At 50.8% G+C, this 24,169-nt stretch overlaps 1 protein-coding gene across 1 annotated transcript in view; it reads left to right on the top strand.

Moving 5' to 3' along the window:
* Positions 1–24,169, top strand: part of IQCA1 (IQ motif containing with AAA domain 1) — a 155,263-nt gene that overhangs the window by 115,726 nt on the left and 15,368 nt on the right. Inside the window, exons 15-16 of the mRNA XM_047846555.1 lie at positions 2,625–2,824; positions 16,429–16,515. Coding sequence (XP_047702511.1) covers positions 2,625–2,824; positions 16,429–16,515 — 287 coding nt within the window. The remainder of the gene's footprint in view (positions 1–2,624; positions 2,825–16,428; positions 16,516–24,169) is intronic.

Raw genomic sequence — 24,169 nt, 5'->3', positions numbered from 1 at the left:
GTGTGCAAGGCACACACAGGCCAGACAGGCAAGTACGCTCACAGATCTGCCTTCGAGAGCTTCATTTAAATGTCATGGATCTGAAATAGTAGCCAGTCACAAGAGGGAGTGTGTTCTTTGTTGTTCAGGTCTGTTGTTCAGCTCACCACTGGACCTGGCCAATAGGGCCACTGCAGAGGCCCTGAGGACCCACCGTGAGGCCTCTCTGCACCCAGAGCCTCCGCCAGGGATCCCGGGGTGAGGCGTGAGCTTTCCAAGCCCCTTGGGCAGATAAGGGAGTTCCCAGGACGCATCTGGTCACATTCCACCACCCACCCTCCCAGAAATATTACTGTCCCTCAGAACACAGAGGGAGAAAAGGAAGGGGGGCGGCACTCACGGAGCAGAAACGTCATGCTGATGAGCTTTACACACGTCGTTTCGGTCCCCGCTTTTGCAGCTGAGTGAGCCTTTCCAGGATGCTGAGGAACTTTCTCAGGGTCCAGGGGTAGGGAGTGACAGAGCTGCGTTTAGGAAGGGCACGGAACACTGGCCTCCTTGTGATTCTCGCATCCTCCGAGAGTTGGAAAGGGTGAATGCACAGAAGCCTGGACGTCTCTGTCTCTTGGGAATTCTGCGTATTTTTAAAAAACTGCCACTGAAAGGCGATGAGCAGGAAGGGCCGTGAACACCGTGGCAGGCGTGCCCGCCCATCGGATGGGCTGTCCAGGGACCAGCCCTGGCGGCAGAGGCCTCCCCAAACCACCGCCTTCCCCTCCCTGAGTGACCTTGGTGACCACCCTCTTCCTCTAGCAGGCCGCTTCCCTAGAGTAAACAGCACATGTTCTCCTGGGTCTCCCCGATCCTTGCGGCTTCCTTCCTGCTGCCCCCTCCTCCGAGTCTGCCCTCAGCACCGTTCTGTCCTCCCTCCACCCCTTCCAAGACCTCTCCCTGCTCCCTGGCTTCAGCCAGCAACCTTAGCAAACCTGCAGCCGCCAGCCACCTTCCAGGGACCCCTAGGGCTGGCCACAGTCTCCCTCCCCAGCCCCTTGCTGTCCCTTGCCCCATTGCTAGTAAGAACTACCTGCCCGAGTCCCACTCCAGGCCTGCAGTTACGGGGGCCTCCCTCGCCTGGCTTCGCCTCACATGTCCCCGTCTCTACACGGTCCAGCTCAGCCCCTTCCGAGGCCACCCTCTCCCAGAAGTCAGGCCTGAGCCCCCCATCCCCCAAGGTGGGATTAAGTTCTTCTCTGAACCCTCCGTGGCTCACACGGATCTCAGCACTATTTGCCTCGCATCCTGGCTACATCCACTGAGGTTTAGCTCCCGTCCTGGCCATAACCCTCTGCAGCAATCCCTGACTCTTCCACACGGGAACCCCCCCAGCCCCCAGCCAGCAGCCCCCAATACCGGGTGCTGAACGGACCACCCCGGGAATGGTGTCCCTCTCCTAGCGTGACAAACAGCATCTCCTTTATCATATTATGTTACCGTACCCCTCACTGACCACCAATAACACATGCTTATGTGAGTGCATTTTATTTATTTATTTTTTTTTTTGGAAGAGGGAGAGCATGAGCTGGGGAGGGGCAGAGAGAAAGGGGACAGAGGACGTGAAGGGGGCTCTATGCTGACAGCAGTGAGCTTGACGTGGGGCTCACACTTAGGAACCATGAGATCATGACCTGAGCCGAAGTCAGACGCTCACCCGACTGAGCCCCCCAGGTGCCCCTGTAATTGCATTTTGAACAGAACTTGCTCAAAACTGGTTTCCAAGTTTATGTTAGGTAACCATAAAACAATGTTTCTGGTTACTCGGTAAATTCCCTATATCTTTTCAATGACACAAGGGGCAAAAAAAAAAAAAAGGCGCAATAATAATTGCAATATGGGTCTATTTACGGCTGATCGAAAAGTGCCCAGAGGTTGAGCAAAGCAAAGTCACATGATAGGAGATGGTTTGATCACATTCATTCCGTTCGTGGTCTAATCACTTAGTGCCAGCGTGCTCTCCGCGCATGTTCAGAACCACAGAAGATGGTCAAACCGAGTCCCGCTCTGGCCCGGGGGAGACGGACAGTGTGGGGGCCTCTGATGCCTGCATGGAACTCTGGTCACTGCAACAAGTGTCGGGCTGCCCCCGCTACAGGCTAGAATCTCGGACAGAACGAGGAAGCTTCCCCCTTTCCCTTCTGAGGATCACTAATGAACATTCTCAGCCCTCCTTAGTGGCTGTGTGTCCACATTCTTTTTCCCAAGCGTTCAAAGAATGTAGCACCACTGCTGACAAGCAGAGAAATCCACACCCGCCCCCCCCCCTAAAAAAATGCCAGAGGTGAGTTATTGCAGGAATGTCCTTTAAAATGATGAGCTGGGGCCGGGGCGGGGGCGGGGGGGAGGTATTCTAGGGTGAGGGGCAGCAGGGAAGCCATGTACCGAGACCCTCTGGCCCCTCCTCGAGCCCTGACATACAAATCAAAGGTGTCACAGCCCAACTAAGACAGAAGCTGGGCCTCCGGGTAGAAATGCTCTGGACACGTACTTCCCTGTTGCAGAAACGGGGGTCACGCAGTGGAGGGGCAGCCTTGAGGGGCTAAGAACTTGCTGAAGCGGGATTTTAGAGCCCGTGCCTCTGACTTTTTTAGGTTCCGCAACAGTGCACGAGAACGCTCCTTTGGTGAAATCCCTGCTGTTGGCAGGGCCATCTGGGGTAGGGAAGAAGATGCTGGTCCATGCCATCTGCACCGAAACGGGAGCCAACCTCTTCGACTTGTCCGCAGCCAACATCGCCGGGAAATACCCCGGCAAAGATGGCCTCCAAATGATGCTACATATGGTCTTCAAGGTATTTACCGCAGTTCTTGGCTCCTAATTAATACTCCTCCCTTGTGCAAATCATGGTGTCAAATCCTGCAGCTCGTTTCCATAAGCCAGCGAGCGCGGACCCTCGCAGATCATTTCCTCAGGCTGACACACACATCTCTCTTCAACTCCCCCGTCGTGCCCTCCTATAAATTAGTTCATCGTTGCCTCTGGCCGAGCCTCCGACAGGTAGAAACAGCTGCTCTCTCTGCATAAACACCCTCGGTGTCATCCAGACCAGCCTCTTCCTGCCGCAGGAGTCCTTCCTGAAATGCCTGCGTGCGTCGTTGAAATTGAAAGCCACAATTTCTATTTCCAGCCCACCTCCCTTCGATAATGGCATCCGTCATTCGCCTTTTGGGGGGATATTCTTCCACACGTGGCATGAACTGCCAAGGTCCAGTTCCTTGGGCACATCCGCTTCTCACACAGGTAACAAGGAGGAACCTGCAGGAGCGTTTACCCCACACACACATTTACCCCCACCCCCGCCACACACACACACACACACACACACTGTTATCGGGGTGGGGGGGCCAGCAAATGCTCCATGATATCTGGCTGGAGGATAGGGTTTCCTAAAAGATCCATATACCACCCAGCTCTGTGATCTTAGATAAGTTCTCCACCTCCCCCAGTCTCTGTCTTACATCACCAAAATGAACCAGTCAAACCAAATGGTACCGAAGTGTTCTGTCAGCCCTAAAAACGATGAGTCTCGGATATAATTTAGATATGAGTGATGGTGGTAATAGATGTTGCTAGGTAGGTAGGTAGGTGATAGATGGTTGAATAGATAGATAGATAGATAGATAGATAGATAACATGCATATATACAGACAAGGATTAGCAAGTTTTCAAACATTTTGGTACCGAACATTTCTATTTAGTTTTAAAACTTCACAGGGTTTTGTTTTTATTTCGTGGACTACCTCGAGGTCGTCTTTATGCTGCTCAATTCACTCGTAGTTGTGAGCATGCCAGATGAGCCAGGTTTAACTATGGGAAGGTGTCCATGCAGCACGGCGACCCCATACCTGGGGTGAGGTACGAGCTGTGCCTCAGCCTTCGGGGGCTCAGAGGCACGGTTATCCATAAAGTTGCCCAAGGGGATGGTGCCTTTTCCGCATCACGCTGGCAGCCATAGGGAGGATGTGACCGTGGTGGGATTTTGTTCTCTCGGCCTCGTGGTCCCCAGCGGTAGGTCGGGTCAGAACATTTCCATTCTCCCTTTCTCCCCCGCTTGTCCTGCAGAAATTCACAGAGAGAATTGTCCAGAGCTGGGAGACGGGAGAGGAAGAAGGTGGGTGGGGAGGAAAGACCACTAAGGTATTTAACAGGGCACCTCGTTCGGACCAGCTGTCTCGCCTCTTTGTGTCGTACATTGGACCTTCACAGCGGCCCTGCGAGGAGGCCATCCCCGCCCCGTTTACCGATAAAGAAACTGGGGCCCTGAGAGGGGTAGCAACTTGCCCAAGGCCACTGAGTCACGTGGCTTGGCCGGGGTCACCTAGGTCCTTCTCTTCTTGGCCCTCCTGCACCATTGTTATCAAGGTCAAAATTATATACGGTGAAATGCACAGACCTTAATACATTTTAAGTGCAAGCTTTGGAAACTGTGCACAACTTTACAGCCGCCATTTTCTGGTGACCGTCTGGTCCTTGTATAACTTCTTTTTTGAAATATCTGTCCAAGGCATTTGCCTACTTTTCACTACACGGTTGGTCTTGCGATTTGCAAGAGTTCTTTATGCGTTCCGGACACAAGTTCTTTGCCAGACATACGTATTGCAAATATTTTCTCTTGTTCTGTGATCTGCGTGCTCATTTTTAAATTTTTTTGTTGTTCACATGTCCCATCAGTTACTGACCTAGCGTGTTACAACCTCCCACCGTGGTCATGGAACTCTGTATTTCTCCCTTCCGTTCTGTCGGCTTGTGCTGAGTGGACGTTGAAGCGCTGTTAGGAGATGCGCCCACATTTAGGATTGGTGTGACCAGCTGTTTAGTTATCTTATCATTGAAATGCCTCCTTTTGTCCCGGAAGTGCTCCCTGTCCTGAAGGCTCCCTGGCCTGATACCGATAGAGTCACATCAGCTTTCTTGAAAATGTCAAGAAAGGACATAGTTAAAGCGCATTTCTTGTGCAGAGCCCCTGGTTGAGTCTTGCTTTCTTATTCAATCTGACAAACATACTCCATTTCATTGGAGCCTCTCCTACGTTTACATTAAATGCGTCGTTCAGACAGTTGTGTTAGGTCCGCCATTTTGCTCTTTGCTCCCCATCGCCCCATTTCTTCTTTTATTCTTCTGTTTGTCCTTTCCTGCCTTCCTTTGGGTTAACTCAATACTTTTTGTTACTTTATTTAGATTCCTGTATTGTCTTTTTAGCGATTCCTCTGTCTTAATCTATGGATTACAATAGTATTTTCAATTTAGCACAGGTGACACAGAGCTCATATTGTACTATTTTATCTAAACTGTGAGAAAAATAGAATCCATTTATTATCCTTTGTCCTTTATGTTTTTCTCATGGATTTTACATCTAAAAGTGTTACAAACACCACAAAAATTTGCATTAAATAGTCATTTGTCTTTTAAAGAAACTAGGTGGGGGGAATTAAGTACGTTACACCATCCACTATATCCCTCTCGCCAATCCAAGCTCCCACCTGCTGTCATTTCCCCTTCAGCTGAAGGACTTCATTAGCATGTTTTTCAGTGCAGGTCTGCTGGCAACAAATATTTTTTAGCTTTCATTTGATTTTTTAAAATGTGTATTTATTTTTGAGAGAGAGAGAGAGCAGGGGAAAGTCGGAGAGACAGAGAGAGGGAGAGAGAGAATCCCAAGCAGGCTCTGAGCTATCAGCACAGAGCCTGACACGGGGCTCAAACCCACGAACCATGAGATCATGACCCGAGCCAAAATCAAGAGGCAGGTGCTTAACCAACTGAGCCACCCAGGCGCCCCTCCTTTGATTGATTTTTAAATGTCTGTTCAGCACCTCCATTTTTGAAGGCACATTTTGCTGGATACAGAACTCTGGATTATATTTTTGCTTTCAGCACTTTAAAGATGTTATTCCGTCATCTTCTTACATCCATATTTCTCATTAACAGTTATCAGAAATTCGAATTGTTGATCTCCTGGATGAGATGTGTCATATTCTCTGAATGCTGTTAAATATTTCTCTTTACTTTGGTTTTCCTCAGTTTCACCTTAATGGGTCTGGGTGTTTTTTTGGTTTTTCTTTGTACTTAAACTGCTGTGTGGCTCACTGTGATCACCGAATCCACAGATATATGTTTTAAACCAAATTTCAGAAATTTTGGCTACGATTTCCTCAAATATTTTTTCTGCCTCATTCTCCCTCCTCTCCTTTGGATGTTCCAAGTACATATATATTATGTTCTACAAGTCACCCGGGTCTTGTTCTCTCTAGTTTCCACATTGGATAATTACAATTAGTCAGTATTCAAGTCTACCTACCTTTCCTTCCACTGGTGCCAATCTGCTCTTAAGTCTATCGTGTGGGTATATTTTTTTGTATTTGATATTTTGTTTTTCAGTTATAGAATCTAATGTTTATTTATTTTTGAGACAGAGAGACAGAGCACAAGCAGGGGAGGGGCAGAGAGAGGGGGAAGGCACAGAATCCGAAGCAGGCTCCAGGCTCCGAGCTGTCAGCACAGAGCCCGACGCGGGGCTCGAACTCACAAACTGTGAGGTCATGACCGGAGCCGAAGTCGGACGCTTATCCAACTGAGCCACCCAGGTGCCCCTTCAGTTGTAGAGTTTAAATTTGCTTATTTTTACAGGTTTTTATTTCTCTCTTGCAATTCTCCATCTGTTCATTCAAGATGACAATCCTTTCCTTTAAGTCTTCGAGCTTAACAATTGGCTTACATTTCTTGTCTACCAATTCCAATATGAAGGCACTTTGGAGTTTCTTTCTATCTGACTTTTTTCCCTGACCGTGTGTCACATATTGCTGTTCCTTCATATCATTAGTAATTTTTCTTTGCATGTTAGACATTGTGGATGGTATGCTGTTGATGCGCTGGCTTTGTTCTGACCAGCAGTTAAATTACTGGCTGATGAGCTTGAGCTTGCCGAGGTTTTGTTTTCCATTTTGTGATTGTGGGTCTATTTTGATTTTTGCCCTTAGCCTAAGGTGAACCTCTGAGTCCTAGAACATCATCTTCACTTGAACGAACCTTAAATGGAAAGCCTGAGGTGTTTAACAAGCGCTTTTAATGTGGCAAAGGCTAAAGTATATGCTTAGTAATTTTCCAGCTGTTGCTCTCCGCTGAGCTCGGAATCTTCCAGCATGCAGGCACCTTTCTGAGGTTAGCTAAGGCTCTGAACACAGGTTGGAACTTAAAGTCCAGCAGCCTGGCTGGTGGCCTCCTGTACTTACCCACGAAGCTCTAAACACCAAGTGCTTCCGTGGAAAAGTAAAAGAAACCTACATTCTTGCCCTGCCCCCAAAAAACACCTAAATTCATCCATCCTCAACACCTAACTGCGTTGACATTGTAAGTAACAGGCAGAAGCACATAAATATTAAACTATCGGCATTTCACCAGCATCTTGTTTCGTATTACCTCGTGCAGTCCTCACAACCACCTTGTGAGGTAGACACTATCATCATCCCCATTTTGCTGATGCGAAAACTGAGGCTCAAAGCATTTAAGTAACTTTCCTGGCTTGCCGTGCTGCGACGTGAGCCTCCAGATGTGATGACTGCGTCATTCTGCCTCGGACGGAGGTAGGGCTGACGTAAGCCTCTTCTCCCTCCTGCCGCATGGCCCCCCTGCTCCTGGCATGACCCTAGGACAGAGCCAATGACAGGATCATGATGTTCTCTCGCTCAAGACATTATTTCTTCTGCTACTGAGAGGTTGTCTTGACAGCGGGTAAGCTGTCTTTGCGTTTATTAAAACCATCGCATACTGACATTGTGTAGGCCACAAAAGGCCGAACGTCAAACTACCAGAATGTGGAAAACAGTGTATTTAGCCACCTAGGGCACTCTGTGCCTGACACGCACCTCGTTAAGCCTCACCTTTACTGTGTGTATCACTGATTCCTGAGAGACACGAAGGTCTCGGGAGTGGGAGTCACTCAACGAAAACTCCTGTGCGGTGAGGCCACCGTGTCCTGGCATGACTGACAGAGGGGCTATCTGCATTGCAAAGAGGTATGTGGCTTTAATTAACCAAAAGAGGCGGGAAGTGATACCTGTGCCAGGAGATCTAGGCCAGGAAGCCATAATGCATTCCTGTGGTCCACGAGCCGTAGAATGGGCTGTGGCTTGCACACAGCAGAATCTGGCTGTTTGGCATTTGCTGCAGAAGGTGAAGTAACAGAAGCCCTGTTACTTATCATGCCTCCTTCTGAAGAACTCCCATCCCTGAATTAACCTCTAGAAAGCCAAGCATGCAACTCTCGGGAAGCCACTCATAACTGCACTTCTGGCCGTTGTTGGGTTCCTCCCACCACACTCTGCATGCGTGAAAACTCTGCAGAAATGCGTCTCTGGTTCGTTGCACGGGCACAGATTCCAATCCGTGCTGTTAGCATTATTTTTGGAGGGTTCCTTTGTTTTACACAGTTGTTCTAGGGGGCGTCTGGGCGGCTCAGTCGGTTAAGCGTCCAACTTCAGCTCGGGTCATGGTCTCGCGGTTCGTGAGTTCGAGCCCCGCGTCGGGCTCTGTGCTGATGGCTCAGAGCCTGCAGCCTGCTTCGGATTCTGTCTCCCTCTGTCTGCCCCTCGCCTGCTTATGCTCTGTCTCTCTCAAATGTAAAATATACAGTCTTTCTCATGGATGAACAGCTTGGATAAGCGAATTCCTTGAAGAACTGAGTTGGTTGTATGAGTAAGCAACTTAGCTAAAATTCCCTCTTATGCTAAAGCTACATGCAGGGAAGAATACACATCTATTTATCAGGGAAATATTAGAAATGTATCTAACAATTAAGAAACGTGATAAGTGGGGGCATCTGGGTGGCTCAGTCAGTTAAGCATCCGACTCTTGGTTTGGGCTCAGGTCATGACCCCAGGGTCGCGGGATCAAGCCCTGTGTCGGGCTCCACACCGAGTATGGGTTCCGCTTAAAATTCTCCCTCCCTCTCCCTCTGTCCCTCTCCCCTGCTTGCACTCTCTCTTTCTCTCTCAAGAAGAAAGAAGGACAGAAATGTGACCAACGATTACTATTTAATACGTATTTCGCGGACGAAAGAAGTCACCACGGCAAGGCACCAGCCTCCTCGGGTCTTTATAATCAGGGGACGGAGGAACGGCAAAGACTCCACGGGACTGGAGCCTGCCACGTGCTAAGGAGTGTAACACACACTTTCATTTTTAACTGCACCAATCCCTGATGAGACAGGAACTAAAGTCTCCATTCTACAGACAGAAAAAAACACACACACACACAAAAAACCAACGAAGCTCAGAGTGCTTCATCTGACCCAAAATACAAAAGAACAAAGAGGCTGGCATCTGGATTTAAGCCCACGTCCGACTCCAGCTCTGTCACGCGGCTCCCGACTGGCCTCTGGGGGAGGGAAGCCTCCATCGTGCCCGGCCTGTGGCAGCCATGCCCGCCCAGTGACCCAAGGGCAGGGACACTCCTGGGGCAGAGTGTCAGCTGGGGACGTCGCAGCGTGAGAAGGTGAAGAACCGGAAACTACTGCGTGCTGTTGGCACCCCGGCAGGATCCCACGTCTTCCGGATCCCCCTTCTCCTGAGCCTCCAGACCTCCCACGAGAAGGCCGAGCAGAGGCCAGCAGGGCTTGGAAGGTCCAGGCAGAGGACTGCTCGTCTTGTGCTCTGGGTCTGGGGAGAGATGGCTTCTCTTCCCCGTGGTCCTTGAGCCCTCCCTGTCCTCCAGTGAGGGCCCGACTCGGGGCGAGGCCGCCTCCCACACTCCGCATCCGGTCCGGGCCACGTGGCCCACACCGGCCTGCATGTCTGGACAAAAAGAAGCCGTGATGCTGTTCGTGCCTTGGCACCACTCGCCAGGAGCTCCTCGTTGGGCTCACAGCCAACAGCCTGTGGCCGCCTGCCAAGGGATCTCGCCCAGATGTGCTGGTACAAACAGCTGGTCCAGGAGTCGGGCCACGGAGACCCCAGCCAGTTATGTTTCTGTAGCTCATGGAAGCTCAGATTCCTCCTGGTGAATAACGCAAACAAAGACACAGTTGCTATTCGTGGATGATTTTTTTTTCCAACACACGGATATAGAATAAATGTAATAAATGTGGGAGTGTCGCCGTCATAAGGTGAAATTCAATACGGATAAAGCAAACATGACACCTGACCCCAAAACGCAGAGTTGCTCACGGGAGAGAAGGGGAGGAGGGGGAGAGGGCAGGGGAGGAGAGTGGGAGAGAGAAGCAGAATCTAGGAGCTCCGGTGGAGCACCAGGTATGAAAATGAAGGAAGGGAGGGGCTGGTGACCTTGATCCTGAATGGGTCACCTTACACTTGTTGTGGAGACAGTTTAGGCTGAGAAGGGAGTCCACATGCGCGTCACAACCTTTTTTTTTTCAGCGTGAACTTTGTACTTCAGAACAGTTTTAAGTTCACAGCAAAGTTGAGCAGATGCCCCAGAGCGTCCCCACATCCCCACAGAAGGGGAGCCCCAGACCGCGGATGCCCCAAGCGTCATCTGTCAGTAAGGGACGTGCAGGCATTCTGTGGGCTGTAAATCACCGTAAATCTAGGGTCCGTCTGCTCTTGACTAGGGTCCACCCACAGGCGTTAAAGAATCGTTAGCCAATTTGGAAACACGTAAAGCAAGGAAGGCCTTGAATGTGGCTAAAACGTGCCACATGTTAGTGGAGACTGTAGATGGCCTTGCGCGTACGTATTAACCCTTGTGCTGCCCAAGCCTGGCTCGGTCAGTGCAGCCTGGCGTGAAGCCGTTGGCCCCGGTGTGGCTGGGAGTGAGCTGAGGAGGAGAAGGGGACCCAGACAGAATTCCAGAGGGCTTGAAAGCCTGACGCCTGTCACCATGCAGACACCTTCCCTTTGACTACAGCCTGATAATCGGTCGAGCATCAACATGTTGGTGTTGCCAGCACTGACCTGACTCCCCCCACGGCACCCACCTGTCACAGTCTACCAACCGTGCCTGTATCCCAGCTCCTCCTGGTCCTCTCTTCTGCCTCAGTTTCCCTTCCTTTTCATACAGGGCCAGCCCAGCCGGTCTCCTGAGTCTTTGGTACACCTCGGCTCAACCTTTGAGTATCAACTTACGGTTTAGCCCAGCTCATACCCAGTGAGGACTTGAAGTAATATCCACCATCTCGTAAAAGACTGTAATTCAAGGAAATCAAAAATTTAAACACTATTTTTAAATAGTGGAGATGCAGAACGAAACGCCTTCACGTTTCAAGTGTTTACACAGAAGCCAAGTGACCACAGTCTCGGAACGTGAGCCTCCCCTCTCCCTGAGTAACTCACAACTCTCCACTCCTCCCCAGCATGACAGCTCCCTGGTGGTTGCCTGCCTGTGCCCAGCAACTCTCATTCAGACACAGAAACTATACACTCTCCCCCATGTCCCTCCTGCCTCCCCCCACTGAGCTTGGAATATCACAGATGCTTGGCAAATAGGTATGGGGTGGGTAGTTTGATGGATGGATGGAGGGAGGGATGCATGGATGGATGGGTGGATGGGTGGATGGATGGATGGACGCGGGGTGTTTTCAGTTTGGTAAACTGAGACTCAACCACTGAAAAAAAGTAACCTGGTTTTTCATCAGTTTCTCTAAGGCAAGCAAAATAGGACACTTTCGGAGAGAACTTCCAAAGCTTCCAGGAGTCATTTGGGCAAATCATATTAGTAATTTAAGTGTGCCAAACACAAACAAGTTTTCACCGTGGAGTCATTATATCCTGACCCAAGAGAATCTAATTCTGATGGAGAATGTTGACAGCGTTTCTTTCGGGATTAAAAAAGATCAAAGCCATAAAAATCACATGGAAGAAGTCTTTGATTGTTTGATAGAGCTTCCCAGAATTTGAAAAAGCACATGGTGGAAATTCGTTTTGATTCCAGACTTGACATGTAACTGAAAACCTGTAGTTATATTTGATGGGACTGAAGAGCCCTCTACTGGCAGCTGAAGTCAACTAGCCCGTGCAACTTCTGGAAAGTTCAATTATGAATTAATTACATCTAATTGCCCATGACCTCAAACTCTCTGTGAGTAATTTGAATGAAGGCTTATCATTGCTAAATGAAAATTAAAAGAGCAAAGGATACCATTTTTCATTAACAAATTGGCAAAGAGTTTTTTATTGTTAATACTCACTAAGGAGGGAGTGTGGAAAAACAGATTGGCTTATCCACAGCTGAAGAGAGTGTAAGCAGAGAACCTCTGGGAGGGCATGTTGCCAACGTCGGCGAAAACAAGAATAACATAAGCCCTGAGGTCCAGCAGCTGTGGGTCTGGCCCCGTTCTAAGGGAATGACCTCGTCATGGGCCCCCAAAGCCCATCGAAGCACTGTTTGATTTCGTTAGAAGGCAGAAACCTTCCAAATGTTCAAAATCAGAAGGTTAGATCAATAAATTATGGGACATCATGTTAAAATGATGTTGGAGAAATAAATTTCATATGGGGTAAACCAGAATGCAAAACGGTGTATGAGGAACGATCTCATTTTGGCAAATATGGGTGTCGAAGACGGTCTACAAAGGTGGGAAATACGTGACAATTCGCTCATACAGAGGAGGCAAAGAGTGTTGTTTATGTGTCTGAATACGTATCCTGAAAACTTTGCTAATGAATACTGCTTTGGCAGTAACAATAAGGAAGGGCCAAATCTCCACGAATTTCCATGTTTTCAAAGCTTGGCCTGTCCACCCTTTGTATCTGCGAACATCCCTCGTGTCACAGATGCCCAGCCTGGGCCAGCAACCATCCTTACCTCCTGCCCCCTGGGGAAGGAGGACAGCCCTTCTCCCTCCTAGGTCGTCCTCTGCTGGCCGACCTCCCATCCCACGCCACCTCCGGGCTCCGGGCTCCCCATCCTTCTAAAAGAATGCTCCCTGCCTCAGCCTCTGACCCGTTCACCCCTCAGCCCCCATCACCTGGCTTCTCTCCCCTCCACGCCCCACCAGGGCCACCAGTGACCTCCAGATTACCAGCCCTGGCCGCCGTTGCCCACTCCCTTCCTGCACCACTGACCTCCCTGGGCGGTGGCGACGGCTCCGTCTTCTGTGCCCTTTGCTGTCCCCAATGCAGCACTCCTGCCCCATCAGGCTCTTCACCCGCAGCCGTCACCGGGCCTCACCCACTCTCCCCCTCCACTGGTGAGCTCCCACCCTCCACTCCCACATGCCCAGCAACCAACTTCCCAGTTCCCCGGGAACAGCCCCCCAGCACGCGTGCTTCACACACCCACCAGAGGGATGTTTCCTTACTGCAACTAGGATCCAAGGTCTGGATTAAAATCCCTTACAGACTCTCCACAGCTTCCAGGATAAAAGCAAACTCCGCAGCCCGGCCACAGCCTTTGTGACGCCTTTGTGGCCCCGAGCAGCCCCACGAGGGCACACGTAGCCCTGTGCCCTGGCTCCCGTCCCTGGCATGGCCGACGCATCCCCATCTTCAGGCTCTGTGATCTTCTAGAGACCACTAGAAGCTCTGTGTGCTTTAACACTTTGTCTGCAGTCTCCATTCCTGGTCACCTGCTTCGCCCACTTCTCGCTCTTTCTGTCATTGGTGGCCCTCGCCGACACCCCATTTTCCTAGGGCCACCCTCACAAGCTGCCCTCCCTTGCCCTGGGCAGGTCCTTGAGGGCAGGGACCCCAGCACCGAGCACAGCGCCTGGCACATCCTCGGGAAGCACTAACGAATGAAGAAATGTGAGAACAGCTCTCAGTCTACATAAAGCCAGTCTTTCTGGCCCACGAGAGCCTTTCGACTATTTGAAAACAGCTAGCTTACCCCCTTGAGTCTTCTTTTCTCCCAAGACAAGTCTCATCCCTTCGATCCTCCCTGGTGGGAGACACTGTCCGCGTGGGGGTCCCGGATTCCATGCCTCTCTCATCTGTCCAGAACTGAGCCTGGCCGCCAGATGTCCTCTGGCCCGTTCCCCACTGAGGAGGACAAGGCAGTGACGGCTTTAGAGTTCTCCCTGCTGGAATAAAAAGGGGGTAGAGAAGGAAACAGGCCAAGGGTAGTGAGATGCTTTGGAACGGGCATCTTGTCTCCCATGGAGACAGGGCAGACATTAACGCCTGGTTAATAAAGGCAGACCCAGGTCTGACTCCGGGCAGACTGACTCCAACATTTCTCCGGTGCTGGGGGGCATATTACCCCTTCTCTGCCCCAGTGACCTCACATATAAAGGGGAGATGCTGGGACGAGCAGGGCACAGTACGCACTCAGCGAGCGAAGGAGAAGTGGTGTCATGAGATCAAGGCGCTTTGCAAGTGATCATTCCTTGTGTTGTTATTGTCAGAGAAATCGCCGGGGAAACATTTTCTGCTTCATTTGATAAGAACCGAGCCCTCAGAAACCATGTCACCACCAAGGTCCCCCACACAGCCCCGTGTGCCCGCAGCAGGTGAACGGTCCCGGCAAAGCCATTCCTTCACAGGTGCGGGTGACAAACACAGGAAGCTTGGAATTTCCTCACCAGCCCCGAACGCATACAAGGTCGGGAGCAGTTGTTAGACTTTCGCGTTGAATGGAATGGTACGACCAGAGACCGTTGGTCTCAAATTATCCCAAGCTAACAAGACTCCTGCCTTTCAAGACGGCTGGAGCAGCTTACTTTGTTAGAAGCAGAAGGCTCCGGAAGGGCTTGTGCTCACATCTGCGATTGCCATTGAGAAGAGTGGATCGGCGGAATGGAGACACGCAAAGACTGGAAAGGCTGTCGCTTGCCAAGTGGACACAGGAGGGGAGAGGCCGGCTCCTTCGGCAAGCTCACCATTAGCCCGAGACGGGAGACAACGGCTTCTGTGCGGTGTTCTTCCAACAGCTTTCTGTTCGAAAGCTACGATTTTTAAGGAGTGAAAAAGAATAAGATTTTGCCTGTGTCATTATGAAGTGTGTCTTTTCTAAGAAGCTGGAAACCCAGGATCTCATTTTCTTGTTTTCTTTAGGGGCTGGAAGCAGGGAAGCTTTGGACTTAAAATAGCTCTCAGCAGAACAATGCTTCCTTGGAGCCCACCCTCGGTCTGCAGCGAGGGAGGGGGCGGGCCACGTTGTAAAGTCGGGGGGCCTACGGCAAGGAACCCAGAGAACCGACAGCTGGCGACGGGGCCCGAGAGCCTGGCAGACTTTGCCGCCAGCAGCCCGGTCTTACATCCTGCTTCTGCCATTTTCAAGCTGTGCGACCTTGGACAGCTCACTTAGCGCCTTTCCGCCTTGGTTTCCCCGTCTGCAAACCTGGGTGAGCATCGCGGCACCTGCTTCGCAGGGCTGTGGCGTGAACCACGTATCAAGCGGAGGAGGTGCTGGGTCAGTGTTGGCCCTGACCGTGAGCGTCCTGCCGCGTGCGACGCGTGTGGCCCTGGCCGGGCACACGGCTGCTCGCTAACTGCTGGCACTCGCTCCGGTTATCACACCCCGCCGCCCCGCCTAGGAATTGGGGCTACAATTTGCAGTTCTTAAACTCTGTGGCTCTGGGTCTAAAAACTAATGCGTACCGAACAGTGGTTGGCAAGACGTGCTTCCCCCCTGAAGGTGCTGGCAAGTGGGGACCGTGAATGCACACAGCCCAGGTGTCACGCTGGCACCAGGATCAAGTTCCGTCGGCTTTTGTCTTAGAGCGTGCATAATCTGCCTCACTGGGTACGTAACACTGGGGAAGCGGCCGCAGCGAGCCTAGTGATTTTTCCATCATTTGTTAGATGCCTGTCTTGGTTAAAAATCATGCCCGCTGCCTTAATGAGGTTTGAAGAAATATAAAAATAGGAGTAGATAACACTACATTCGCTGCAGCCGGAGGCCGGCTTTCATCTGTCGCAATTTTACACAAAGCACAGGTTGTTGCAAAAAACCCCGAACTTTGCTGTCATGGGGGCGCTTTGAAGAGATCCTTAGGTGTGTGGCCGTGATTCGCCGTCCCAGCGCTGTCGCGAAGCCCCGCCCACCGTGGAGGGGCTCAGAGCCACTTCCCAGACAGAACCTGGGCCACAAAGGCACAGCCACACCAAGGAGAACAAAAGGCATTCCGGGGGCCCTTGTGCTGAAACAGCTTTTCTCACGAGGAGCAGGTCTGAATAAACCTGGGAGCTGCAAGCAGGCTGTAATTACAGCTTGAGACCCAAACACCCCTTGATTTTGTTGCCGCAGAAAACTGTCATTTTATTTTAAGCCAGACCGATTCAAGGCTCCGGGTCCTAGAGCCAAATGCACAGACCTCAAGGGTGTCCTGCCCGTAAGGTGGGAGAGGAGGCCGCGGTGGGGGCCCCGCCCTGTCGTGCAGGAGGGCCAGGGTCATGCAGTGGAGCCCCTCCGGGCCCCGCTCCCCCGTGAGAGCCGTCTTGGGGAGCCTGCTGTTCGTGGTCGGGGACCAAGAAAGACAAGCATGTACGTTTCCCCCTGCAGGTGGCCCGGCAACTCCAGCCGTCCGTGGTCTGGATCGGAGACACAGAAAAAACCTTCTACAAGAAAGTTCCCAGCACAGAAAGGATGGTAAGGGCTTCTCGAGCATTTCTTCCTTTGGCCTTTTCTTTCCTCCGAGGGGACTCTTACCAGGAACTGTCTCCATTTTTCAAGGTCTTTTTTACGGGAGGAAGGAAATAAAAGGGCAGTCTCTCTCTTGCCCTATACATGTCTGCATTTGAAAAAATTCAGTGGTCTGCTTTGATGAGGAATAATTTGGGGGGGAAAAAAAAAAGAAGAAGAAGAAGGAAAGTGTGGAAAGAGGGGGGAGGGAGAGCTTTGGACCCAAACATGTGACGCAGAGGTAAGAAACAATTCAGAGAATTTTGCTCAGTTAAAGCAAATGGCACACAGAGGAGTTATTATTAGGATTTCCTATTGTTCATAATAATAAATAGCAAGGGCCTGAAATTTATGAACAAAGGCCTTCTATAGAACTGCTAAGTGCCTGCATTTGGGGCCTCCAGGGAGCCGGCTTTCAACTGCTTCCTTCCTCCTTTTCTCTCCTTTAAACGGCCCCCCCTCCCCCGAACTTCCCCCCACAAATCACCAGCAAATTTCCCACAAGTTAAAAAAAATTTGCAGATACACATGATTGTTATTCGACATCAATTTGCAACAAAGCAAATAGTGGTTAACTGTGAATTTCTGATTAAATTCATAAGGATTTTAATCACTTTCGATCCTTATGCATTATACATCATTTTTAGCAGGTAGAGCTGATTTGGAAAAAGAATGAAAGCTCAATCTTTTCTTCCCCCAAATGAGCCTTGATTGCCCTGTCATTTTAGAAACTCTTAAGAGGACTCATTCATGATTTACCGGAATCTGGGAGCTAGCTCCCTCTGCTGGCCACTCTGCTGCAGTGAAGAAAGTCCCCACCTACGATCGCATCGAGACAGGAGTTAACTACGGGCCAGATCAGAGATCTAAAGACACACGCAGGGCGCGTGTGACCCAAGGTGTCACACACCCGACGTCATCAGAAACTCTGTCCTGAGAGAGCAAGGGCTTCTCACGCTCCCGCTGGACATCGGCCTGGAGACTAGGAGACGTGGGCTCTGGGCTCACCACGCCATTCATCGTAGCTGGGTGTGTGTCCGTGAGCAAATAACTTAACCTCTCTGGGCATCCACTTCCGTGCCTACTTAATTACAGGGCTCCAGCGAGCACAGCCTCCGGGTTCATGAGGCGCCCCTTGCGTTCTCTGCCATGACCCCCTCGGGCTGTGGCTCCGCTCTGAGCGCTTACAGCCATCGGCTCACCTGCACACCCGAGTCTGTGGGGAACAGGGCGACGGTGAAATGCTCACGTGTAAGCGAGCCAAAGGAGCACTGGGGGAAGGGCTGATGGTGGGGAACGAAATACGGGCTCAGCAGACACATCCCGTGGGCGGCAGAGGGGAGAGACCAGAAGCCCGTCTCCAGACCTCTCTCCTGAACAGACCCTACTGTCGCGGATTCCCAGGGACACAGCACGACCTCCGGTTCCCACAAACACAGCCGCGGACTGGTTTGATTCCGGTGGGAAATGAAGACCTTTGGTAGCAGAGTCTTTGCGACAGATAAATCAGACCTTAATTCTGTCCAGCTCTGCATTAGAAGAGCCTGTCGTCTGTCCGGGGAATTAACTGCACTGGAGAAAATGGACCAGGCCCTCAGATAACTCCCGGGACACCTGACGGACAAGAGGCAGAATGTCCCCGTGGCTGGCCAGGTGGCCCAGGCCCAGACAGAGCCACAGGGGGCATGCACACCCCACCCAGCAGGAGACCGCAGGGGTGGGGGGGAATCGCTGTGTGATCCCCCAGACGTACGTGGGAATGTGTGTCCCCCCACGTCCTGGGCCTGCCCCTCGTGCTGCCTCCACTGTCTTCCTGGAACTCTGGGGCCAAGTCTGGTCCAGCTGTGCTCTCTCTCCCCCACACCCGGCCCCTGACTTGCACTCTCAAGTCCCTCAGCCACCAGGGCCGGGAGCTGCCTCGAGCGTTGGCCGCCTAGCTTCTGAAGGTGACCACTGAAAGCTAAGGGCAGCAGCTGCATCCACAGGGGACAGGAACCCGGGAGGCATCACAGCCAGCTTCTCCTCGGTCTCATCAGTCACTCGGCCACGCCAGGGAAACCCAGCAGCCTTCCTTCCGCCGTAGTCCAGCCTCTGTCCCAAAGGCTCCACAGTCCCAAAGGCACTGAGGCTCGGAGAGGAAAGTCCACCCGCAAAGAAAGCAGGAGGCTGCCTTGTCCACCACCCTCAGCTACAGCACAAACGGCACTCCAGCGGCTGCTTCTTGGACCCGAGAGATCCCAGAATCTCCCCCTGAAAAAAAGTCTCGCCCACGGTGACTTGCTCCCCCGCTAGACGCCTCAGCCTTTAGGGTAAGGCCTCCCAAGGTCGTAAAATACATGAGGATCACCCCGTCGTCAGCCACAAAGCAAGGAAGAAGTCCAGGCAGGCCGTGATCCCCAGGCCTAACACATACGACCGCCGTGCACAAGAAGAATAGGTTCCCAGGGGCACGACGCCTCTGTCGGGGAAGCTCCCGGCCACCCTAGGAAGGAGGCAGCCTTGCCCTGTTTGGCACAAGAGGACAAAGGCTCCAAGAGAGCCACAGCAGGTTGGGGATAGCGCTGGGACCCAGAAGAAGGTGTGTCCGAAAGTCCTGCTCCCCGTCTGGATGGTGCTCCCAGCTGGGACGCCACGGAGTGCCAGCCATGCTGCCCGCCCCCCCCCACCCCCCACCATGCAGCTACACCCGCATCCACCTGCCACACCTCCCCTACCCCCGGCCGCTCCAGATCACATCCTGAAAACTGCCCGTGGGGCCCTCTGGCCTTAGAGCCCAAAGTGCCCTGCTCCAGAATTCCCACACCCCTGTCCCTTCCCGTCGTCCCCAACACCCCGAGAAGCCCTTTCTCCTCTAGACTCTCAGGAATGGCCCAGCTCCAAGTATGCCCAGCCCTGCCACCTTCACAAACCCCCAGCCAGGCAGACACCTGGGCCGAGCCCCCTTCCCCTCTCCTCCTCCTGGGAGCAGAGCCATCATCTCCACCGTCTGCGGCCCAACACAGCCAGTTGGGTGTCTGTGGACGCGGCGAAGGCGTTAAGAATGAGGCAAGACAGGCTGCGGCTGCATTTTCTGCACCATTAGCCTTCGTTACTTCGTCTAGCAGCCTTCCCGATGTCGCAAGAGGCCTCCATGAGGGAATCTCTTGCTTTGTTGGAGCTGGCGGCCGTGTGGCTTTGTGGAGCTGACTGCAGAAAAGCAAATGGAAATTGCTGTGCGGATGCTAAGCACTGATTTGAAATTGCCCACAATAACACAGTTGTGTGGGGGCTGGCGGGACCGGCCGTAGAGGCGGTGGCTGCGGAGGTTGCCAGGTGACCGTGGGGATGTTGGCTGGCGTGATGGATGAGCGCCAGGGTCTCGTGCATAATGGACAGGCCTCTGAACTGGAACAGGGGTGGCCCGAGTGCAAGGGAGTGCTGATTGAACGGACTTGCCTTTCATTTTCATCCGCTCCTAATGGGACGACACCTCACCATCAGCGAGGATGTCACTCTGGATACGGCCCAGGAACAACATTTGTTATCCAAACAGGCTAATTAAGTTCAGGTGTCCCTGCCATTTCCGGACACGCAGGTAGCAATATCATCTGCCTCAGAACAGGCGGACGGCACTGCCATCACCATGGCAACTAGGCTGCTGGGGATGGGCTCAGACCACACAAGCACGCCTCTTCCCCACAGAGTGGCAGTCTCCAGCTTCACTGGGGCCCTGGGATCAGTCCTCCTTCCACCAGCCTTTGGGCAGCTCCCACATGCACCACCTACATCCCATTCACCCCCTGCCACCCACTTTATTCTCCATCAAGCTTCTCAAAAGACCGGTCTATTCTCACCATCCCCACTTACTCCTCAACCCGCCTTCGTCTGTTTGCTGCCTTCCAATTCCGCAGAAACTGCTCTCAAAAAGTTCTTCTTTGACATCCATTTTGCCCACACACACTTTGGTCCCCTTGCTCTCCCTTTATGCCATGTTCAAGATGGCTACATTCCACCATTTTGTAAAACTCTCCCTTCCCTTGGCTTCCATAGCCCTGGCCGCCTCATACCCCACCAACACCTTTTTCTGTATCTCCTCCTCCTGTGCCTTCTGTGTCTCCTTGAGTTTCTACCCCAGACCCATGGCCCATTTCTCTCTACTGGCCCTCCTTGGGCACCGTCTCATGGCTTGAAAAACCACACCCAAACTAATGACTGTCTCCCCAGCCCATGGTCTCCCCAGTGCTCAGATGCAAACACCCATGGGAAACCTCCTCCACAAGGCTGCAAAGCCTGTCCAAACTCTCCTCCCCCTACCCGTTCCCAAACTGCTGCTCCTGTATTTTCAAAAAGTTGGTTTTATTTAATATAACCACTCTTCATAAGAGGGCTTTGGATTCATTCTGGTAAAATGAACCCCGTATATCACCAAACTCTCCAAGCCTCATCTAAGCGCTTTGGATTATTTCCTGGCACGGGTGTAGATATTCCTATGAGGTCTCTCCTTCCAGAATCTCAGCAGAGAGCTTTCTTCAGTGGCATGGGGCCCAGAAGGCAGTTTCTCAGGGCTGAGCAGAGGAAGAGTTATCATCTAATATAATGGAAACTGATGGGAGCTTTTTACACAGTCATTTTGAGCTCTATTGGCAAATTGCTAGGCTCCTCCAAATTGCAAAGGCCCCAGTTTTTCTGTCTCTTCCCTTTAAAAACCTTGCTCCTCAACAGAGTGGACATGGCATTGTCTCCCACCAGCACTTGGATTTCAGAAGAAAACACAAATCATCCCTTAACAAGCACTTTGTCAGGCAGACGCATTATGCCATGCAATCTTCACAGCATCCCAGTAAGTTAGGCTCTCTGACTTCCCCCATTTCTCAGACATAGGGACTACAGCTCAGAGAAACTGAGCACCCTGCTCAAGGACACACGACTGTCAAGAGCAGAGCCAAAACTGCAATCAAATATGTCGAACCAAAATCTGTGCACGTAACCATTTACTATATTATCTGCCTGTTATTATGGAGTTTCTTCCTTGGGCTTTTGTGGGGGGCGGGGGGGGGGCCGGGGGGTTGGTGCACAGCCTGGTTCAGTATCAGATGAGATCGGGCGCGCTCAGGGTGGTATGGCCGTAGACCCGCCTGGTTCAGTATCAAAGTAAAGGCCCAACAAACACCCCTCCCTGTCCCAGGCCAGCCCGGAGGCTGGGTCTGAGAGATGACAGGTTTCTGCAAAGACCTGGGGTGGGGATTAAGGAGCAGCCCCTTTATGAGCGGGTCTTCATCCTCATGGTCAGAGCGCCATTTCTACGATTCCAGGAAGTCTCATTCCATCATGCCTGTCTTGTGCTTTCCCCTCTTTTAAGCTCCTCTGTTCTCCTGGGTGGAATCACGCAGGGCCATTGCTTCCTCCTGGTCGAGGCTCTGGATTCCTGTGGGCGCAGGAGGAAATGACAGGAAGATGCCTGGTGGTCTGGCCTCAGGCCCAGCCTACGGGATTCATTTTGCCATAAAAATTCCATCTCCTCTTCTGCTGTGAATTACTTTACAAAAAGTCTCCTCTAAACTGAATCCAACAACATAGAAAAAGGATTACACGCCATGACCGAGTGGGATTTACCCTGGGTTTAACATCCAAAAATCAGTTTGTGTAATATGCCGCATCATTGGAAGAAAAGACAAAAATCACATCATCCCAATACGTTCAGAAGAAGCGTTTGACAAAACCCAGCACCCCTTCGTGATAAAAGACTCAGCGACATAGAAGTGAAGGGAACTTCCTCACATGATAAAGGGCACATACTAACCTCCACAGGTCATGTCGTACTTTTGGCTTTTCGCTTAATGTCACCTCTTCTCTCCAGCATTTTACTGGAGGTTCTCGCCAGGGCAGTTGGGGGGGAGGGGGAATGAAATAAAAGGCATTCATATTGGAAAAGAAGAAGTAAACCTATCTCTATTTGCTGATGGCACGCTCTTATATAGAGAAAATTCTAAGGAATCCACAAAGAAAGCATCAGAGCTAATAAACACGTCCAGCAAGCTTGCAAGATACAAGATCAACATACAAAAAGCAACTTACTTCCATACACGTGCAATGAACTTAAGAAACAACCATTTATAATAGCATCCAAAACAATGTTTGGGAATACATTTAGCAAAGGAAGTAACAGATTTCTACACTGAAAACTCCAAAAGCATTGTTGAAAAAAGTTAAAGGAGACCTAGATAAAAGGAAAGATACATCAGCCTCATGGGCTGAAAAACTTAATATTGTTGAGATGGCAAGAATTCCCAAACTACCTGCAGATTCAACACAATTCCCATCCAGATGCCATCGGGCTTATTGGCAGAAATTGACAAACTAACCTAAGATCCAGAAGGAAATTCGAGAGACCTTAAATAGCCAAAACAATCTTGAAAAAGAACAGAGTTGGAGTACTCAACACTTCCCAGTTTCAATTTGACAAAGGTACCAAAACAATTCAATGGAGAAAGTATAATATTTTCAAAACATGGCACTGGGACAGTTAGATAACCACCTGCAAAAGAATAAAGCTGGACCTCCTACCTTACACAGGATTCAAAAATCAACCCATAATGCATCAAAGACCTACAGGTAAAAACTAAAGCTCTAAAACCCTTAGAAGAAAATAGAAGCACAAATCTGTGTGACCTTAAATAAAGCAATGATATCTTGGCTATGACACCCAAAGCACAAACAACAAAAGGAAAAATAACCTGCCCCTCATCGAAACTAAAAACCTTTTTGCTGTAAAGGACGTCATCAGGAAAGACGACCCACAGAATGGAAGAAAGTACTTGCAAATCATGAATCTATCTGATAAGGGACTTGTACCCACAACATATAAAGAAGTCTTACAACTCAATAATAAAAAGACAAATAATCCAATGTAAAAAGTGGGCAAAGGATCCGAATAGGCATTTTTCCAAAGAAGATAAACACACGAAGAGATGCTGAACATCATCAGCCATCAGGAAAATACAAATCAAAACCACAATGAGATACCCTTTCACATCCATTAGGATACCTAATTTTTTTTTTCAACGTTTATTTATTTTTGGGACAGAGAGAGACAGAGCATGAACGGGGGAGGGGCAGAGAGAGAGGGAGACACAGAATCAGAAACAGGCTCCAGGCTCTGAGCCATCAGCCCAGAGCCTGACACGGGGCTCGAACTCACGGACCGCGAGATCGTGACCTGGCTGAAGTCGGACGCTTAACTGACTGCGCCACCCAGGCGCCCCAGGATACCTAATTTAAAAAAAAAAAAAGGAAAAAGAGGGGCACCTGGGTGGCTCAGTCGGTTAAGCGTCCGACTCTCAGTTTCGGCTCAGGTCATGATCTCGTGATTTCATGAGTTCAGGCCCCATATGGGGCTCTGCGCTGATGGTGTGGAGCCTGCTTGAGATTCTCTCTCTCCCTCTCTCTCTCTCTCTGCCCCTCCCCCGCTGGCACTGTCTCTGCATCTCTCAAAATAAATAAATAAAACTTAAAGACTATTTTTTTAAAAAATTAAAAAAGGAAAAAGAAAGTGAAAAGAAAAATACATAATAACAAGTGTTCACAAGGGCATATAGGGAATTGGAAACATTATACTCTGCTTCTGGGACTATAAAAAGGCACA

The sequence above is a fragment of the Prionailurus viverrinus genome, unplaced genomic scaffold (genome assembly GCF_022837055.1).
Source record: "Prionailurus viverrinus isolate Anna unplaced genomic scaffold, UM_Priviv_1.0 scaffold_39, whole genome shotgun sequence".
Classification (NCBI taxonomy): domain Eukaryota; kingdom Metazoa; phylum Chordata; class Mammalia; order Carnivora; family Felidae; genus Prionailurus; species Prionailurus viverrinus.
Note: the sequence above shows the minus strand (reverse complement) of the source record. Positions and strands in the feature narration are given on the sequence as shown.